A 19,273-nucleotide genomic window follows, 5' to 3' on the forward strand; every position below is an offset into this window, starting at 1 on the left:
AAGAAACGAAATGACAAATGACAAGAATAAATTAATTAGAGAAATGATACATATACAAACAGTTTAATCTATCTATCATGTCCGTGCTTGTCAAAAAGAATGAAAACAACATGGTATTAGAAAGTGAACGATCTTATATTATTACATAAATAACCATTCTAGAATTAAGAACATCTAAGTTAGGAACTTTTTAAGCCTTGCTACTTGCTAGTAGGAACTTTCTTTCCATCCTCCAATATCTTCACCAATAAATTTCTCTTCCACCTATGCCAAAAGATCACCCAAAAAAAAAAAAAAAGTCAAGCTAATAAGAAAATACCATCAATTCCATTACCATAAAATAATAAAAATAACTAATATCGTTACACATGCTTTTAAATTTGATTATTTCAAGTGAATTTGAGGTTTAATTTACCTTTGGGGTAAAAGTTATGGCAACATCAACTTCACCACAATATGAGTTGTTTTCATCAATTACTCTATACTTGAGAGCTTGTAGCTTAGCACCTCCATTCTCTATCCCTTGGGCCAATAAATCTTTAACATAGATTCTGCATAGAGTAACAAATTTTTCTTTTAAATAATGAATAATATAGCATAAGTAGGGTTTTTCTAATGTAAAATTTTTTCACACAAACATAAAAAGTTTAGAATATCACGTCATCTTTTCTTAATAGTTAAAGATTCACAAACTACACTTAAAAAAGTCAGGTTAGTAGAAATTGTCAAAACAAACATAATATTGGTTTAATTACTTTGTTGTTCCTTATAGTTTTGCAAAATTTTTAATTAAATTTCTGTATTTTTTTTTAATTAAGTCCTTGCACTAAAATTAAAAAAAAAAAATTGTGCAAGAACCCAATTAAAAGGAAAAAATATAGGAACCTAATTGAAAATTTTACGAAACTATAAGGACCAATAAAATAATTAAACCTATTTTAAATATAGGTATATATAGACCACAATAAACACAATTAAGATAAAAACACCCTCCCAAAGCAAGAAATTAATATAATTAACTCCTAAAACAACTTAGTCAAACCTGAAAATAGTTATTTGTGAGCCTTATCATGATGCTATTTTGTTGTATCGAATAAGAAGTATTTGACAAACTTACCGCTAATTAACTACAAAAATATAACTGAATAACAATGTAAAAATTGATACACAAGAAATAAAGCCATAGAAATGATAGTTTTCCAATTAAGTGATAGAAATATTACATGGCTTGGCCAAGAGAATCATCCTTAGAAAAAGTGTCCTTGTCCATGATTTTGAGAATGAGCTTGTATTGATCTCCAGATCCAGTTGGGTACTCTGCTCTGAACATAAATTTCTCATTCCATGTTGGATTTCTTCCTTGCCCTGTTCCAAACAAACCATTATTAGAAATTGCACATAGAATTATAATACATTCATATCATAAAATTAGAATATACTTTCATTATTTGAAATAGCAATTGTTTAAGATTTTTAGGCATGAAGTTAAAATGAACTTGAATATGCCATCTAACTAACCATTAGCAACTGTGCTCCTTTGCTCTTGTCCTTTGTATTGTATCACAACATATGGATCTATTTTGCCTATTAAACACACAAAATAAATTTAAAGAACTTGTTAGAATGTTTATTAACATAGTTAGAATTTCACAACTTGAACATAGTCAGAATGTTTATTAAATAATACCATCCATTTGAGTATTAAAAGGGAAAGAATTAGCACAAAAAAGAAATTAGGAACACTACATTAACATGTGAGGTATATATAATTTGGTTAAAAACAACCAATTAAGTCCCTAAGTAGAACAATTGATCATATTCCAATTATCTATATATAAGGAATAGAGATGAAGAACACACAGAAGCAATTAAAGCAGATATATTGAAGCAATTAAAGTAGGAAAATAAAGGAACTAGCAATCAATCATATACCAAAAAAATCAGTGACTTTGAGGTCATTTGCTTTGAGAAGCTGCACCTCCATGAACCCAATTGCCATGACCTTCAAAGTACAAATTCTTCAATCTATTTGTGTCTCTCTTTCTGAAGATTCTAATTCAGCAAGTGTCTATGTCAAGATGGAGTTGTAACTTGTTTAATTGGTTTATATAAATGTCTCAACAAGCTAAGAGAATATAATATATTGTATATTAATAAATGAATTTTACAAATCAAAAGAATGAAAATTATACATATACGCGCTTAGTCCAAAGCACCCCATGTCAATTGGTATTAATAAATACTTAGATGACTTGGTAAACCCTAGTTTGCCAAAAGATTCAAATTAGACCTATCAAATCACCACTTTTTAATTTTGGTGTTGGAGCACAAATCTAAGGGTAAGATTTGCGACTTTTAATTCTTTTTATTAATTATTTTTTTGTTTAACATGTAAATTTGAGAGTTGGACTTATTTTTTTTTAAAATTTATTTTGAACATACAAATCTAACTCTTAGATTTTTATTTTAGTATTAAAAAAATTTTAAATATGCAAATCAAAACATCCAATTTGTTTTACAATAAAAAAATATATTTTAACACAAATAAGACCCTTCAATTTGGGAACTTAAAAAATTTAATTCTCAAATATCTTTACAAAATTTATTTTTCTATAAACTAAGGGTTCAATTTATTATTTAAAATAAAAAAACTAAAATTCATATCAAAGAAAAACACACTAATTAACCATTACCATGAATTACACGCAATCCTTCTTTATATCTAAAAAATTGGCCTCAAATCACGTAATAATTTTTCTTTGGTTATAAATACTTAAATATACTCTTTCTTTTTCTAATAAAAAGGGCATAATGCTATTTCATTAAAAAGAATTGATTCAACTAATATTTAGCTGGGTTGTAGACATTACAATGCGTGAGAAAACTACTGTTCCAAAATTTTAAAATTTTTCTATACCTAAAAGAAGGATGAAACCTTCAATTGATTCGACTTTAATTTAAGCTTAGTCATTTAAGTACCACTGAAATAAATAAATAAATAAATAAATAAATCAATTGGTTTTTAATTAAGATGGCTTTCTTATGAGAATCTTACTTTTCAATGGTCAAATCTATCGTTTTCTATCAAGAGGCTTTCTAGTGGAGTTCGATTGACCAAGTTTGGTCGAATATTCATCACAACCAAATAAATAAACGAAAATGTTTAGTAATCAAAAAATAATTAATGAATGTTAAATAAATTAAGTTTTGATTTTTTTTGTCTCTTTAGTATTATCCATAAATAAAATGGCTTGAGAATTGAGATTAGGAAATAAGAAATCGGGATTAGAGTTTACAGTTGTTTTTTTTTTAAAGAAGCTCATTTAAGGGAGAGTAACAATTTAACTTATCAAACTTTTTTAAAATGAAAAGAGTTGATTAAAAAAAAAAACCAAAGGTAGGCAAAGGATTCGATGGTCCCAGAACGTTTGGACCATTAAATGCATGGTCCTATAACAAAACATATTTTTTAAATTTTTTTAATAACTGTTAAATAGTTCTTATTTAATTTTGATAGTTTTCAGTGGCTAAGAGAATGAGAGTTGAATCTTAGCCCCCTTTTTTACTCAATAACACTTGCTGGTCTTGAAAAAGCTTCTGGAAACTATTTGCCTTTTTGTCTCGTACCCAATCACGAGACTTTTTCTTTTGTCTCGTACCTAGCCACGAGACTTTTCTTTTTGTCTCGTCGATCAGCACGAGATATTTTCAGTTTTATCTCCTGGGCAGCAGAAACATAAATTGAGTAGAAGAGAGAGAGAATTATACCAAGATATATCCTTGAAGGTTGTGGTAGGCTTAGAGAAGAGGGTTGAATCTATGCCTTTCTTTTAGTTGCTGTTATGACCCTTTTTAATCAAACTTTTAATTCTGATTCTGTTTGAACTCAGCAGCGGAAATTTATGAGACAATTTATTTTTGTCTCATGAATATCAGAAAATAGAACAGTGCAGAGAAGAGAAAAGCTAATACCAGCATATATCCTGGTTCGGTTGCCTTGTGCTATGCAACCTACATCCAGTCTCCTCCACAACTATGGAGAAATTTCCACTATAGTTAACCGTATTACATACACCAATTTCACAGGATTGACCCAATCCTTTCACACTCAAGTTCTAACCTAACTTGACATTGGCTATGCTAATACCTAACTATTCACTCTTAGTGCTAACCCAACTAAGAAAGGGATACCTCACAGGTACAAGATACAAGACATAGACATACCTAAAGAAATCAGAAAATAACTCGAGGCTTTTCTCTCAAGTGTTTCACTCAACCTTTTTCCACTCATGGCTTTTACTTGAGTTTCCTCACAATGCATTTTCTCACAAGAAATTACAGAAAGATAAACATTGAAAAGTACATTACAATCTGTAAAACATGAAGGAGATTGACTTCATCAACAACCTCTTTGCTATGTGATAAACCAGATTTGCAAGTCTCTGATTCAGTCCTTCATACTGGCGGAATGCTCCTTTTACTAGGAAACACTGTCCAGCTAGATGAACTTCTTCAAAGAACACTTCTCAGAACAAAACCTCAATACTCTGGTTATCTCTCCTTGCCTTCTGAATGAACAGCGGGCTTCTTTTATCTCCTTGCATGTTGCTTGGTTCTTCTTCCTAGGTCAACTCCTTGAGCACTATGCTTCACTAACCCACAAGCTCACTTTTTCCCATTAATCCTCACAATGGAAACTTTGCTTCTGACTTCCCTATCTTGACCGAAAGCCACATTATCACCAGAAAAAGATTTCTTCAATGGTAAACCCAAATCTTGACCATTGAAACACAACTTGGTCCCCAAGACATATTTTCAACCGTTGATGCACAGCAGTGAAGAACAGAAATCCTCTTTTCCATATAACCCAAAGTGGAGTGGCAGAACGTTGAAGATGAAGAGAAGAAGATCTTATGCATGTAAAAAGAAATAGGTTACCTTTAACCTTTACCTAAGCTTGATTTGGTTTGAAATGGATGATTAGACTTCTGCCTTTCAAACTTAGTCTTTCTCTTTCTTTCTTCTTTGATGACTAGCTTAGGAACTAAGCTCTCTTTCTTTCTTTCTCACTTTTCTGATTTTCTGATTTGACTGAGACAGAGAAGAAAGGAACGTTGATTTGGTGAAAGCAAGTGAGAGGGAATTGAAATTCAATTTGGGCTTGGATCGGGTTCTACTCAAGTTCAGCCCGTTGTTGCCTTGCCTTTGCTTCTTTGAAGAATTTTGCTTGAGATGAATGACTTGGGCTTGTTTTTATTTTTACTTACCATTCAGCCCATTAGCAGATATCTTTTGTTTGATGTTGGGCTGCTGCAACACTTGTTTTTGGCCTGCATCACTTATCAAAAATAATCAAAACTAATTGGGTGATTAGCCCACTAATCAAATGTTTGTCATCATCAATTTTATTAATTAATTTCTTAACTCAACAATCTCCCCCTTGATGAAAAACATGATTTAAGCAATAATCAAAAGGAAATGAATTTGAGTAAGGTTTAGAAACTCCCTTTGATTTTTTTTGTCATTTGCTTTTTATGTTGCTCCCCCTTTCCTTTTCAAGATTAGCTCCCCCTGGATTTGTGCTTTCCTCTTTGTTCCTGTTTTACATTACACTTAAAGAGAGCACAATAAAGAGCTATACATATTTATCTTGCCTAAGGGATATCAAATAAGCAACACCACATAATCAGCCCAATATCAAACTAATATTGGCAGCCAAAAGATTCATCATGTGATTTCAATATTACTCCCTATTTTGTCATCAAGGGCGGACAATAAGCATTATCAACAAAAAGAATGTCTTGAAACCTATAGAAAAGAGTCAGTTCACAGTGCAAAGTATGAACTAAACTACCAAAGGTGCAATAGTATTTAGAGTTATTACAGTCATCCAAAATAAAAGAAGAAAAACAATTCAATAGTAGCAAAATGAACAAAATTCATGAGACAAATTCTAGGCATCAGAACCATTCTCCTCCGAATTAGCTTCCTCTTCAACATCAGTGGCAGGGTCTTCATCCTCTTGAAGGTTATCGATGAAGGATATGAACACAGTTACTCTATCCCTTGATTTCTTTAGGAAGTTCTCATGATTGCTAGCCAGCTTCCTTTGCTCTTTGCTCATAGCAATCAAGTGATTTGATTGAGAAACAAACTCCTGAACAACATCTTTGACCACATTCAGCAAGATAGATTTCTTTCCAGTAGAGATGGATGTACCCTCAGTGGAAGGAGCAGGAGAATCCTCAAGGACAAAGTCATCATCTTTATCATCTAGGACAACTCTTTCAGATCTAGTAGGTCCTTTTTGCTGTTTCATTGAACCACCCCCTTTTAGGTATGAATGTCTATTTTGATATTTCTCATTGGTCAAGTCAACACCAAAATACTCAAATATGCAAGTTAGAAATATGCCATAAGGAAGTACTTTGTCCTTTTCACTCCTAACAGAGTCAAACATATATCTAACCATCAAGTATGCAAATGAAATTTCAGTTTTGGTAAGAAGGGCATATAAAACAAGAGTATCAGTGTAGGAAACCCTTTGATATGAACCACTTTGAGAAAGTAAGATGTGGTTGACAATTCTGTGCAACTGAGCACGTTCATATCCAAGGGCTTTGTGAGTGGGTGTAATGCCATCAATCAAGGAGACATGTTCACAAATATTAGCCAAAGCATCATTGTAAAAAATACCAACTCCTTCATCCCACTTAACCGAGGTGTAAGCACAAGGACCAACATCAGTATACTTCAATGAATCACTGATGGTTTCATTATTTAGTACAATATCTCTGCCCTTTACATATGAGTGAACAGTGCCTTCATGATAAGTCATGTTTGCATAAAATTCTTTGACCAACAAGGGATAAACAGGCTTTTTGATGTCAAAAAGATGATTCCAGTCCAGAAAAATCAAGTTATCAACAAATGGAAAACATTTTCTTTTCAAAGATGGCAAATCAGCAAGAAAAGAGGGACACAGAGTACGATACTTGATAACCCCATCATAAAAGTCATTATTCATGGCAGATTTGAATCTATAGGGATTATAGTTCGAGTGAGAGGTCAAAAAATGGGCTTTGTGATCAAAAGGTCCAATGTCTGGTTCTTTAACATTTTTGAGAGGGACTCGAGTGTTACCTCGTTGAGAGTGCACAGGAACCGACTTGGATTTGGGTTGTGTTGGTTCGGGAACTGGTTCCTCAGCCGCCGGACATTTGCCTTTGGAGGAGCTTGGCTTTGAAGAACCAGGTTTTGAGGAGCCTGGTTTGAAGGGCGTTGTCTTTGGTGGTGGCGTTGGCTTGGCAGAGGCAGGGTATCTTGGAGTATTTTTGGTCCGAGCCATGGGGTCACAACGAGGAGGAGAGGTAGGAGGAGAAGGAGATGGGGTAAAGGTCCGGTCTTGGGAGCGAGTGGAAGGCTTTGTGGGAAGCTTGTACACTTTTTCACGAGGAGGCCTTTTAGCAATAGTTTTCTTCCTCATTTGGTTAGTTTCAGGCTTTTGAGGGAAGAGAAACAGTAAAGATAGTGGAGGAAACTGAGGAGTTGAGGAGAAGTTAATGGAGGGAAGAGAGGAAGTGTTGGTAACCGTACCCAAGGAAGTTTTTCACAAAACATGCAACTACATCACCATTTGAAAAGACTTGAAAAGATAAGATAATTAATGTCAGCGCAGTCTCCCCATGTATCATGGCCCGTTCAACCCATCCTGAAATTTGTCTCCTGCTTTCCTACGAGACAAAATCAAACAGAATCAAAAAGTTCACAAATTTTCAACAGAACTTAATTCTATCATTCCCAAACTATTTCTCAAAGTACAGAATCTGTCTTCACAGAGGGGTTTTGTAAAAATGTCAGCAAGTTGGTCTTCAAATTTTAAAAATTGAATATCAATAGTACCCTTTTGCACATGTTCTCTAATGAAATGATATTTAATTTCAATGTGCTTGGTTCTTGAGTGTAAAACAGGATTTTTTGAGATGTTAATAGCACTCATATTATCCAAAATAAGGGTATACTATTGATCTTTAATTTGTAATCTTCCAACTGCGTTTTTAACCAAATTAATTGAGCACAACATGCAAATGTAGAAATATATTCAGCTTCAGCTGTGGATAGAGCCACTGTGGCTTGCTTTTTGCTTGACCACATGTTGAGTGAGCTTCCAAGGAAGCAACACATGCCTGATGTGCTTCGTCTATCCACCCTATCTCCCGCATAATCTGCATCACAAAACCCTACTGCACAAAAATCATCAAATTTAGGATACCATAAGCCATAATCACTAGTTTCCTTAATGTATCTAATGATGCGTTTAACAGTTGAAAGATGAGATTCTTTTGGGTGAGATTGAAACCTTGAGCATACACCCACACTTTGAACAATATCCGGTCTAGAGGAGGTAAGGTACATAAGTGAACCTATCATTCCTCTATATCTTGTTTCATCCACATCTTTGCCATCATTATCCTTTTCAAGTTTTGTGTTTGGATGCATAGGTGTTCCCATTGGTTTGGAACTTTCTAGGCCAAATTTTTTTATAAGTTCCTTTGCATACTTTCCTTGGTGAATAAAGGTACCACTAGGAGTTTGCTTAATTTGGAGGCCAAGAAAGAAAGTTAGCTCTCCCATTAAACTCATCTCAAACTCACTAGTCATGAGTTTTCCAAACTCTTCACACAATGACTCATTGGCCGATCCAAACACAATGTCATCCACATAAACTTGAACTAGGAGGATATCATCATTAGATGCTTTAATAAATAAAGTAGTGTCGGTGGTACCCCTTTGAAATTGATTTTCTAACAAGAAGGCACTAAGCCTTTCATACCAAGCTCTTGGAGCTTGTCTAAGACCATAAAGAGCCTTAGAAAGCTTGAAAACATGGTTTGAAAATTCTTTATCTTTAAAACCGGGGGTTGTGCTACAAACACTTCTCTATCAATAAAACCATTAAGACAAGCACATTTAACATCCATTTGAAATATTTTGAAACCCTTATGGGCAGCATAGGCAAGAAGCAACCTAATTGCTTCCATTCTAGCTACCGGAGCAAAAGACTCATCAAAATCTATACCCTCTTCTTGATCGTAACCTTGGGCCACTAATCTAGCCTTGTTACGAACAATTTGTCCATCCTCGCCAAGTTTATTTTTAAAGACCCACTTAGTACCCGTAACTTTCTTACCATCCGGATGAGGTACTAGTGTCTAAACCTCATTCTTGTCGAATTGAGCAAGCTCTTCTTGCATTGCTTTGACCCATGAGAGATCTTCAAGAGCTTGTTTGACATTGTTGGGCTCCATTTGTGACAAGAGGGCAAAATTGCTTGGTTCGGATTGCTTTTTGGTTGAGGATCTTGTTGTTACACCTTGAGAGGGATCACCAATGATAAAGTCATGAGGATAACCCCTCATAGACTTCCATTCCCTGGGCTTCTGGAGTGGTGTTATGCTTTGATGAGTTTCTGGGGGTCTCACTGTTTCAGTTTCTCGTGCTGGCTCAGGAGACAATGGAAATGTCTCCTCCAATTTGACGAGACAAAACTGGACTGGCAGATTCTTCATTTTGAGCAGACTTGGGATTTTCTTCACTTGTTCTCTTGTTGACAACTTCTTCACAATCTGAATCATTATCTATCACAGTACTGGGAATTAAATTAGAATCACAAAAAGTAACATGTATGGATTCCTCTATGGTCCTATGTTCTTTGAGATAAATCCTATAGGCCTTGCTAGTGGTGGAGTATCCAACAAACATCCCTTCATAGGATTTTGGATCAAATTTACCAAGATTTTCTTTATTGTTAAGTACAAATCATTTGCATCCAAAAACATGAAAATACTTAAGATTGGGAGGGGTTCCTTTCCATAGCTCATAGGGGGTTTTCTTCAACCTTTTTCTAATAATTGTCCTATTCAAAATGTAACACGCTGTATTTACAGCTTCAGCCCATAGAAATTTAGGAATCTCATTCTCACAAAGTATGGCCCTAGTCATCTCTTGAAGGCTTCTATTCCTTCTCTCAATCACCCCATTTTGTTGAGGGGTTCTAGGGCATGAAAAGTTATGAGCAATTCCAAAGTCATCACAGAATTTTTCAAAGTCTTGGTTTTTAAATTCTCTTCCGTTATCACTTCTCAAATGGGCAATTTTTAAATCTTTTTCATTCTGAATTTTCTTGAAAAGGGTTGAGAAAGCATGAAAAGCATCATTTTTATGAGCAAGAAAAAGTACCCAACCAAATCTAGAGTAATCATCTACCACCACTAGACCATAGTGTTTACCTCCTAAACTTTAAGTTCTTGTTGGACCAAAAAGATCAATGTGTAACATCTCTAATGGCATTTTGGTTGAGATTCCATCTTTTGGTTTAAAAGAAGATTTTACTTGTTTGCCCAATTGGCAAGCATCACAAGTAAGATCCTTATCAAATTTGATATTTGGAATTCCTCTAACCAGATTTTTCTTAACTAGCTTAGAAATTTGGTACATGCTAGCATGACCTAACTTTCTATGCCATAGCCATTTTTCAGATTCAATAGAAGTAAAACATGTTACATTTTGTTCTTTCAAGTCCTCAAGAGTCAATCCATACATATTATTGCACCTTTTAGCTTCAAATAAAATATCCCCAAATTTTTCACAAACAACCAAACACACAAACTTTCTAAAAGTAACTTCAAAACCTAGATCACACAGTTGGCTTACACTAAGTAAATTATATTTCAAACCATTTACAAGAAGAACATCATTTATACAAGATGAAAAGCTTTTACCAACTTTTCCAACAGCCACTATCTTTCCTTTAGCATCATCACCAAAAGTGACAAATCCTCCATCATATTCATCAAGCTTTATGAAGAAGGTTGTCTTTCCGGTCATATGCCTAGAGCATCTGCTGTCCATATACCACATATTCTCCTTCCGTTTGGATGCTAGGAATACCTACAAAACAAGCTTAAGTGACCTTAGGTATCCAAATTTTCTTGGATCCTTTTACGTTAAACCATCTCTTATGTCCTAAGCCATTATAATAAAAAATAACTTTATAAACCTTATCACCTATCATCCTTTCACCAAAAAAATATTGAATGGGAAAGTGTCCATTTCGCTTACATAATCTACAAAATCTTGGAGTCGCTGTTTTGTTAAAGCTTGTTGGGTTTTGAAATCTTGTATCATTTGAAGATGAAGCAATGTTTTCAAAATGTGGTTTCTCAACATATTTATAGAATCCCAAGCCAGCTTTATCATAAAGAGGTTTTTGACTAGGCAAGATTTGATTCAGATTTTCAGAACTTTGAGTGAACTTGGCTAAGTCTTCTTTAAGTCTTTTGACCTCTTTAAGTAACTCTTCATTTTCTTTAAAACAATTTACATATGCAATAACCGAATGGTCATTTTCACAGATTCTAAGTTGGAATTTTAACTGCTTATTTTCTTCAACGAGGTCACAAGCAGTTTTGGCCTCCCTTAGTTTTTCTTTGAGAAATCTATTTTCTGCTTTAAGAATGATGATTTGTTGTTCAAGATCTTGATTATCCAGCAAAAAGCATCTTATTTTTTTCAGAAAGATGATCTATCATAAGATGAAGAGATTCATTGTTAGGATTAGGAATGATTACCTGTTCACATGGTCAGCCATAAGACATGGTTGAGACAAGGTTTCGGATTCCTCATCGTCTTCTGAATCATTTTCCAGATATTCCCATGATGCTATCAGACCCTTTTTCTTTCCTTTCTTTGGCCTTTCTTCCTTCTTCAACTTAGGGCAGTCGGACTTGAAGTGCCTCGTTTCCTTACAGTTGTAGCAAGTCACCTTGCTGAGATCTTTTTTTTATTTTCTTGAACTGCCTCATTTGCCTCTCTCCTTGAGCTTCACCATTTTCCTGAATTTTTGGCAAACAACACAAATTCATTTTTAGAATTACTGGATTCATCATCCAGGGGGTTAGTCACAAATGTAAAAGCAATTTCTTTCTTTTTTGAATCTTTTTTCAAAAGCAAGAAGATTTCCTCTCAAGTCATCATATGTCATGGAATCAAGATCACTACTCTCAGAAATCATTAATGCTTTTGTTTCCTACTCTTTTGTGAGACATCTTAACACTCTTCTCACTAGCACAGATTCAGGATGCTTGATTCCCATAGCATCCAAGCTGACAATGATGATGTTGAAGCGCTCAAACAGTTCATCAATAGATTCTCCTTCCTTCATTGCAAACATTTCATACTCTCTGTTCAACATGTCTATCTTGGTCTTCTTTACAATGGTGGTACCTTCATGAATCACTAGAAGTTTGTCCCAGATTTTCTTTGCTGTTGTGCATCGTGATACCCGTCGGTACTCCTCGAAGCTGATAACACAGTTGAATAAGTTGATAGCCTTGGCATTGAGCTCCACCTTCTTTCTATCTTCTTCGGTCCAGCTTGCTTCTGGTTTAGGAGTGACAACTCCTTCAGCACTTGTGATGGTTGGATATTGAGGACCTTCTAGGATAATTTTCCAAAGTCTGTAATCCACTGCTTACACAAAGATCTTCATTCTCTCCTTCCAATAGGTGTAGTTTTTCCCATTGAAAAGAGGAGGTCTGTTGCAGATTTGAGCCATTGTTTTTTGCCATCTGGATCTTTTCTCCAAGCTGCAAAGCTTGATCTCTTTGAGACCAAGCTCTGATACCAATTGATGGTTTTCAGTGGCTAAGAGAAGGGGGGTTGAATCTTAGCCCCCTTTTTTACTCAATAACACTTGCTGGTCTTGAAAAAGCTTTTGGAAACTATTTGCCTTTTTGTCTCGTACCTAGCCACGAGACTTTTTCTTTTGTCTCGTACCTAGCCACGAGACTTTTTCTTTTGTCTCGTACCTAGCCACGAAACTTTTCTTTTTGTCTCGTCGATCAGCACGAGATATTTTCAGTTTTATCTCCTGGGCAGCAGAAACAGAAATTGAGTAGAAGAGAGAGAGAATTACACCAAGATATATCCTGGTTCAGCTGCTAAGTGTAAGGCAGCCTACATCCAGTCTCTATCACAATAATGATGGAATTTCACTATGATCATTCTTGATTACATACACTAATTCTCCCTGGGAACTACCCTTCCTATCCGGGACAAGTCCAGAATTTAATCCCAAACTGAACTTGACTTGGTCACTGCCAAGCTTTCAACTGTAAAGTGCTAACCCAACTTACAAGGGGATTCCCACAGAATCATGAAATACAACACAGATGTACAAAGGAACTCTAAGGACATCTATGATATTTTCATACAAACTTCACTGTTTGCCTTTCTCCATGAGACTCAAGACATGACAAAATTAAACAGAAAAATTACAAAATGAGAACATTAAAGGAGAAGAAATTCTATTAGCTTAGGTAGCTCTGAGAACCCTGTGCTTTGCACTCTCACTCCTTGAATCAAACCCTGACTGTTCATCCATACTTATAGGGAGAAGCCTCCAAGGTTGAAACCAAACAAACCAAGCCAATCTTCTTCTTCTTCATGTCAGAACCGGTTCGGCCAGAGAGAGAGAAGAGATAACTCATGCAAAACCCAATATGTAATTACCTCTAGTCCTTCCTTGGTCACCACTCTTCATCAATTCGAGCCCTTCATCCTTGCCTTGCTCTCCAAGATGAACTTCTGGCCCTTGATGCTTCATGATGATGATAGCTTTATCTGCTCCAATCTCTGCCTCTTCCATCACGTAGCCACTGTAGCTACCTCCTGTGGTGGTTGAGCAGAATCAGAGACAAGCCATCCTCTTCAAGGATCTTCTCCTTGCTGGTCGAGATCTTCTTCTTTCTTTTTGGGTATGAAGAGCTCGAGATTACCTCACCAAATCTTACCATTCTTGGTGAGAATCTCAGCCACTACATACTTTTAGTTTTCTTTTTCTTGCCATCATTGTGATGGTCTTGTTACTTGCATCTTCATCTCTTCGGTAGCTAGCTTTAGCTTCCATGCTTTCCTGTAATATGACCGAAAGAGAGAGGAGAGAGAACAGAGAAAAACTTGCAATGTAATTAAAGAAGAAAATGAAAATAGTTAGGTTTACATTACCATGCCTAGCTTCTGCTTCCTTTCTTTTGATTACTTGCTTCTACCATCTCCTTCTCTGACAGTGAGGTGACCGAAGGCAATAAGAGAAATGAGAGAGAAGAAAGAAATGGCTTCCAAATGAAATAAAGAAAAGAATTAAAATCAATTATATTCAATTAAAAATCCACTTCCCTTTCTTTTCTGCCTTGTAACGTGTAGCTCACATTTAATTGCTATCAAATCACATTTGCATTTTCTCTCTCATATTACCAAGGCAATTAAGGCTATTTCATAAAAATTTGAATTCCAACTAAAAAGAGAAAGAGGTGACCGAACAAAGCATGCAGATTTGCTTTCTCTTCATCAAATTTTTGGACCAAGCTTTAATGGTCTTGGGGCAACAATTGTTTTGGGCTTGTTCAACATAATTCTAGCCCAATTAACAAATTATTGCTTCAGCCATAACAACTTAAACATTTTTACACTAGGCTTAAATTCTTCAACATATTAGGCTTGCTAATATTCGGCCCAATAGCAAAATCTGCACTGCAAAATTATTTAATTAACACATATGAGCTAAAATTAAATTAATAATTTTACAATTAATCATATTAATAATGTTTAGTCATCACTAATTTAATTTAGAGTTTTCCAAACTCATCAAATTTTAATTATAAATTAGTCCTTTATATATTATTTAATTATAAAATCTATTTTTTATTTTATAAATTATTTTTTTATCATTCATCTATCATGTTTATTGAGAATAAAAAATTAAAACAATAATAAATTAGATCTTCCATTAATCCTAATAAATATTTTGCAATCGTAATCGATCATAATTTTATCATTGATCCAATTACATACGTATTGGGTTGGAAAAATCGTGTTTGTTAGAAATTCAATCGATTGGATGCACAAACCAATTGATTGAAATTCAGGCTTCCCAAACTTCAATCGATTGGAATTGATACACAATCGATTGAATTTCGCAAGGCATGTGGGGTTTTTCTTATTCAATCGATTGGTCATATTATCCAATCGATTGAAATCATAAAAGTAATCTGGGTTTAACTAATTCAATCGATTGGTTCTGTTACCCTCTCACTAAATTATTATTTTCGATAACCCCATTTTTCAACTTTAATTCCCCAAATACGAGTTTTTTTATGCAAAACAAGTTCGTGGCACTATAATTTTTATAGAGTTCACCTAACCCCAACGAACTTCACTTCAAATTCTAAAAAAAAAAATGGCTAACTCAAATTCTTAAACTTCATAGACAACGGCAACCATTATCATCGTCCAGAGTACATAGGAGTACACAAAAATATTGAAGAAATATTTTTTTTAATTTATAATAAAAAAAATTCTTGTTAAATATGGCTTATTCTCATGTATCTGTGTATTTTTGGAGACGATGATAATGATTGCCATTAATATTGAAAAAGTCATGCTTATTGTCTGTGTATTTTTGTGTGCTCCTATGTACTCTTGTAGACCATAATAATGGCTTACAAATTTAAGTTTTGTTGGTTTTGAAAAAAATTCGAGTGAAGTTCCCTCTATAAAAAAATATAGAGTACGGCTAACTCGCCCTAAATTAAAAAAAATCTGTAAATTAAAGTTGAAAGATGGAGTTTTGGAAAATAATATTTTTTTAAATGATATTTTTTTAATAGATCTTTTACAAAAGTAAAAATGATTTTAGTGTTATAGGACGTTGTGTACTGAAAATTTTTTCATTGGTAAATTTTTAAGATATCATGTATATATACGGATGCTGAGAAATCTCAGTGGCGGAGCTTGAAATAAAATTTTGGGGGGCCAAATAGAAAAAAATTGTCAAGATATTTTTGATATAGACTCTATTTAAGATAAGCTCGTCTAACCTCATCTCTCTAATTTGGATGATATTGCCAAATTTAAAGTCGTTTTCTAATGTCTCGTTCTAAAGAATTAAGGTTAAACTTATCAGATGCAACTCTTTGAACTTTTAAAGGTTGTATCTCACTTTCTTCGTGATTCATTAAAGTAGAAGAACTATCTATAGGTGTTGATATTGTAAAAATTATATGTTCTCCTTCTTGAATATTAGCCTTCCTCTTAAAAATGCATCAATTCTTTAATTTTTTATAATTATTTTATATAAAAATTTGAATATATATCCTGTAAAATATGTAAAAATAAAATTAAAAAGATAAATATTAAAATTTATAATATTTATTGAATTTTTTTTATTAATTTATACAAATACAATAATATCAATACTTATTGAATATTCTAATATTTTTTATCATATAAAAAATTAAATTAAATAAATAGTAAAATATAAAATAATATTAAATTACATAAATAAAAAATACCTAATTTTTTATATTTGAACTCAAAGGTAGATGGAGTGTTGCTTATTAAATAGAGAGTTGCGAAATACGAATACACTCAGTTCAGTCCAAATCCAACAAGGTTTGAATGTTTAAAACTAAAAACTATTGTGCAATAAAAGCAAGAGCTGAAGATTGAACTTTGATATTTTAAGTCATAATAAAGTATTTAAACCAACTGAACTATTTTTTATTTTCTGAAAAAGTACTACTAATTTTTTTAACAAAAGTTTGGGGGGCCATGGCCCCCTTGTCTTAACTAAGCTCCGCCCCCTGGCTGAGATGGATGAGAAATACCATGAGGACGATGACATTAACCAAGAAGAGCTAGTATATGACCAAGATATGATGGATAAACAATATAAATCCGAACAAGATTTTGGAGATGAATTCATTGACAGAACCAAGATTGCTTTGATGATTTCAATCGATCGAGTAATATGATCAATTGATTGAATAAGAAAAATCCCACATGCCTTGCAAAATTCAATCGATTATGTATCAATTCCAATCGATTGAAGTTTGGGAAGCCTTTGAATTTCAATCGATTGGTTTGTGCATCCAATCGATTGAATTTCTAACAAACACGATTTTTCTAACCCAATACGTATGTAATTGGATCAATGATAAAATTATGATCGATTACGATTGCAAAATATTTATTAGGATTAATGGAAGATCTAATTTATTATTGTTTTAATTTTTTATTCTCAATAAACATGATAGATGAATGATAAAAAAATAATTTATAAAATAAAAAATAAATTTTATAATTAAATAATATATAAAGGATTAATTTATAATTAAAATTTTGAGAAATATATATATAATTACATTTTCCGTATTATTTATTTTATTTAAAAATAAAAAATAATATCAAATTCACACCATATTCCACCATTTTTTCATTGTATTGACAATTAGGTGCAGTCTAGTTTAAAAGAAATTTCATTTTCAAAATTTTAGTGTAATTCATTTGTAATAAACTACTGAAATTAACAACAGTATTTATGTTCAGTGGCACATTAATCACAATCTAATATGCTCATTTATAAAGTAGTTGTTACATTCCAATGCCAAAAATCGCAAATAAATAATGAGTAGTATTTTCAGCATAATTTACTTTATATATGAGATAATTTATTGATTTCTTTCGTGATACAGTAATATAATTTAGTTAGAGTTAGTTTTTTTTATGAGATTAATTAATTATAAGTGGCGAGACTGAGATTGAGATAGATACTAAAGGACAATGGTAATGCTTGAAAGGATGAGAATATAAAAAAAGGCTTTTTTTTTTAGAAAGAATAATTAAAAAAAGAGGAATTTGATTATTAATATATTATAAAATTATCTTATGAATAATTTATCATCCAATTAAAAATTGACATATCATACAAAATTTACATATTATTTTAGAAAAAATTCGATAGAATTCACATCCTATTTGCTAAAAAGGAAAAAATTGCTCAAAACACAGGACTTGATAAATCAAATAAGCTCTAAATGATTCATCTGTCAATCCTCTAACCACAGAATTTCATAATATCCGAAATACTTTACAACAGTAATATCTTAAGACTGCACAGTACACACCCATTCAATAGATACACAATTTGGTTAATTTCCTTAAAGAGACAGAATTTTGGTTAACATCATTTAAACAATATTAATTTTTTTTAAATTCCGTTTGACAAAAACTATCCAAACACAAATCATATTAACATCAATTTGATTTTGATTAAAATTAATTCTGCAAAAGTGCATTTATACTAACACCTATTTGCTATAATGTTAATTCAAATACACAAATATTATAATGGTTTCAACTTGGCCAACTATACAACCTCTATTCCTTCACCTTCAATATATAAAATGTGATGTGGTTACCAATGGTATATTTGACAGATTAGATTAGATAATTCGTTACATTTAAATAAACAATATATGTGCAATAATCTCTTAATAATTCAAAGTTTTAAACAATCATAAGACAAAAAACACTCCTTTATCTATTTCAGTAAAATTATGTCATGATTTTGATGCTTTAGATTGCTTTATTTTCTAGCAGGTCAAAAAGGAATAAAAATGAAAATAGCTTTATTATATCCTTTAGAAGGGCCAAAGAATATCTTTTTTCAATTAAATTTTCCATTTAGAAAATGTTAACAATGATGTAGAGAAAATTGGCCCAGGAACATGTTCAAGTTCTTTGAAAAATTAAAAGAGATATTCGATTCCCCTTATCTTTCTCCTTGACCACAAATTATAAAACAGACAATATATGAAGAACTAACATGATTTGAGAAATATATTGTAGCTCTCCAAGTTGTTTTCTTATAATCTTTGTGGGAAATTTGATAGTCTTTGAATTATTTTACTTGTGGAATTATAACTAATAAAAAACAAAAGTCCTGCTAATCAAGAACTAATTGACCAATCATATATGAAACCAGAAATAAAAGCATAAAACTAACCGCTGATTTGTTATGACTTAAGAGTAATTAATAAGTCATGATAGTTAATTGGATCAATTTGAACATGTAAGAAAATGAGAGGAATTATTTTGGGGTGATTAATGGTGGGATCAAATTGTTATCATAGTTCAAATGAGTGACGGATATAAAACAAAGTTTCATGTGAGAAGAGGCTGTGAAACTTAACCAACTTGTTTCCAAAAGGGTAAGACTGTAAGAGTACTCTTTGCTCTCCTTACACCTTACCTTTGTTTTAATAAATTTTAATGTTAATTTTTTTATTTGTATGAAAGTAAAAAAGTTGTTTAAATAATAAAATTTATCAAAATAATAATATTTTACTTTTTAAATTTTACTTTTCTCCTT

At 32.8% G+C, this 19,273-nt stretch overlaps 2 protein-coding genes across 2 annotated transcripts; both read right to left on the reverse strand.

Moving 5' to 3' along the window:
- Positions 9-2,114, reverse strand: LOC107609241 (elicitor-responsive protein 1). The gene is made up of 5 exons (XM_016311130.2): positions 1,933-2,114; positions 1,519-1,584; positions 1,224-1,365; positions 416-551; positions 9-264 (listed from the first exon to the last, which is right to left on the reverse strand). Exons 1-5 carry the CDS (start codon positions 1,997-1,999, stop codon positions 208-210), a joined length of 468 nt encoding a protein of 155 aa, XP_016166616.1. The 5' UTR covers positions 2,000-2,114; the 3' UTR covers positions 9-207.
- On the reverse strand, positions 5,954-7,486 carry LOC110264998 (swi5-dependent recombination DNA repair protein 1 homolog). The gene is made up of 3 exons (XM_021107709.1): positions 7,144-7,486; positions 6,656-6,822; positions 5,954-6,310 (listed from the first exon to the last, which is right to left on the reverse strand). The coding sequence occupies exons 1-3, from the start codon at positions 7,484-7,486 to the stop codon at positions 5,954-5,956; spliced, it is 867 nt and encodes a 288-aa protein (XP_020963368.1).

This window comes from Arachis ipaensis, chromosome B07, assembly GCF_000816755.2.
Source record: "Arachis ipaensis cultivar K30076 chromosome B07, Araip1.1, whole genome shotgun sequence".
In the NCBI taxonomy this organism is placed as follows: Eukaryota; Viridiplantae; Streptophyta; class Magnoliopsida; order Fabales; family Fabaceae; genus Arachis; species Arachis ipaensis.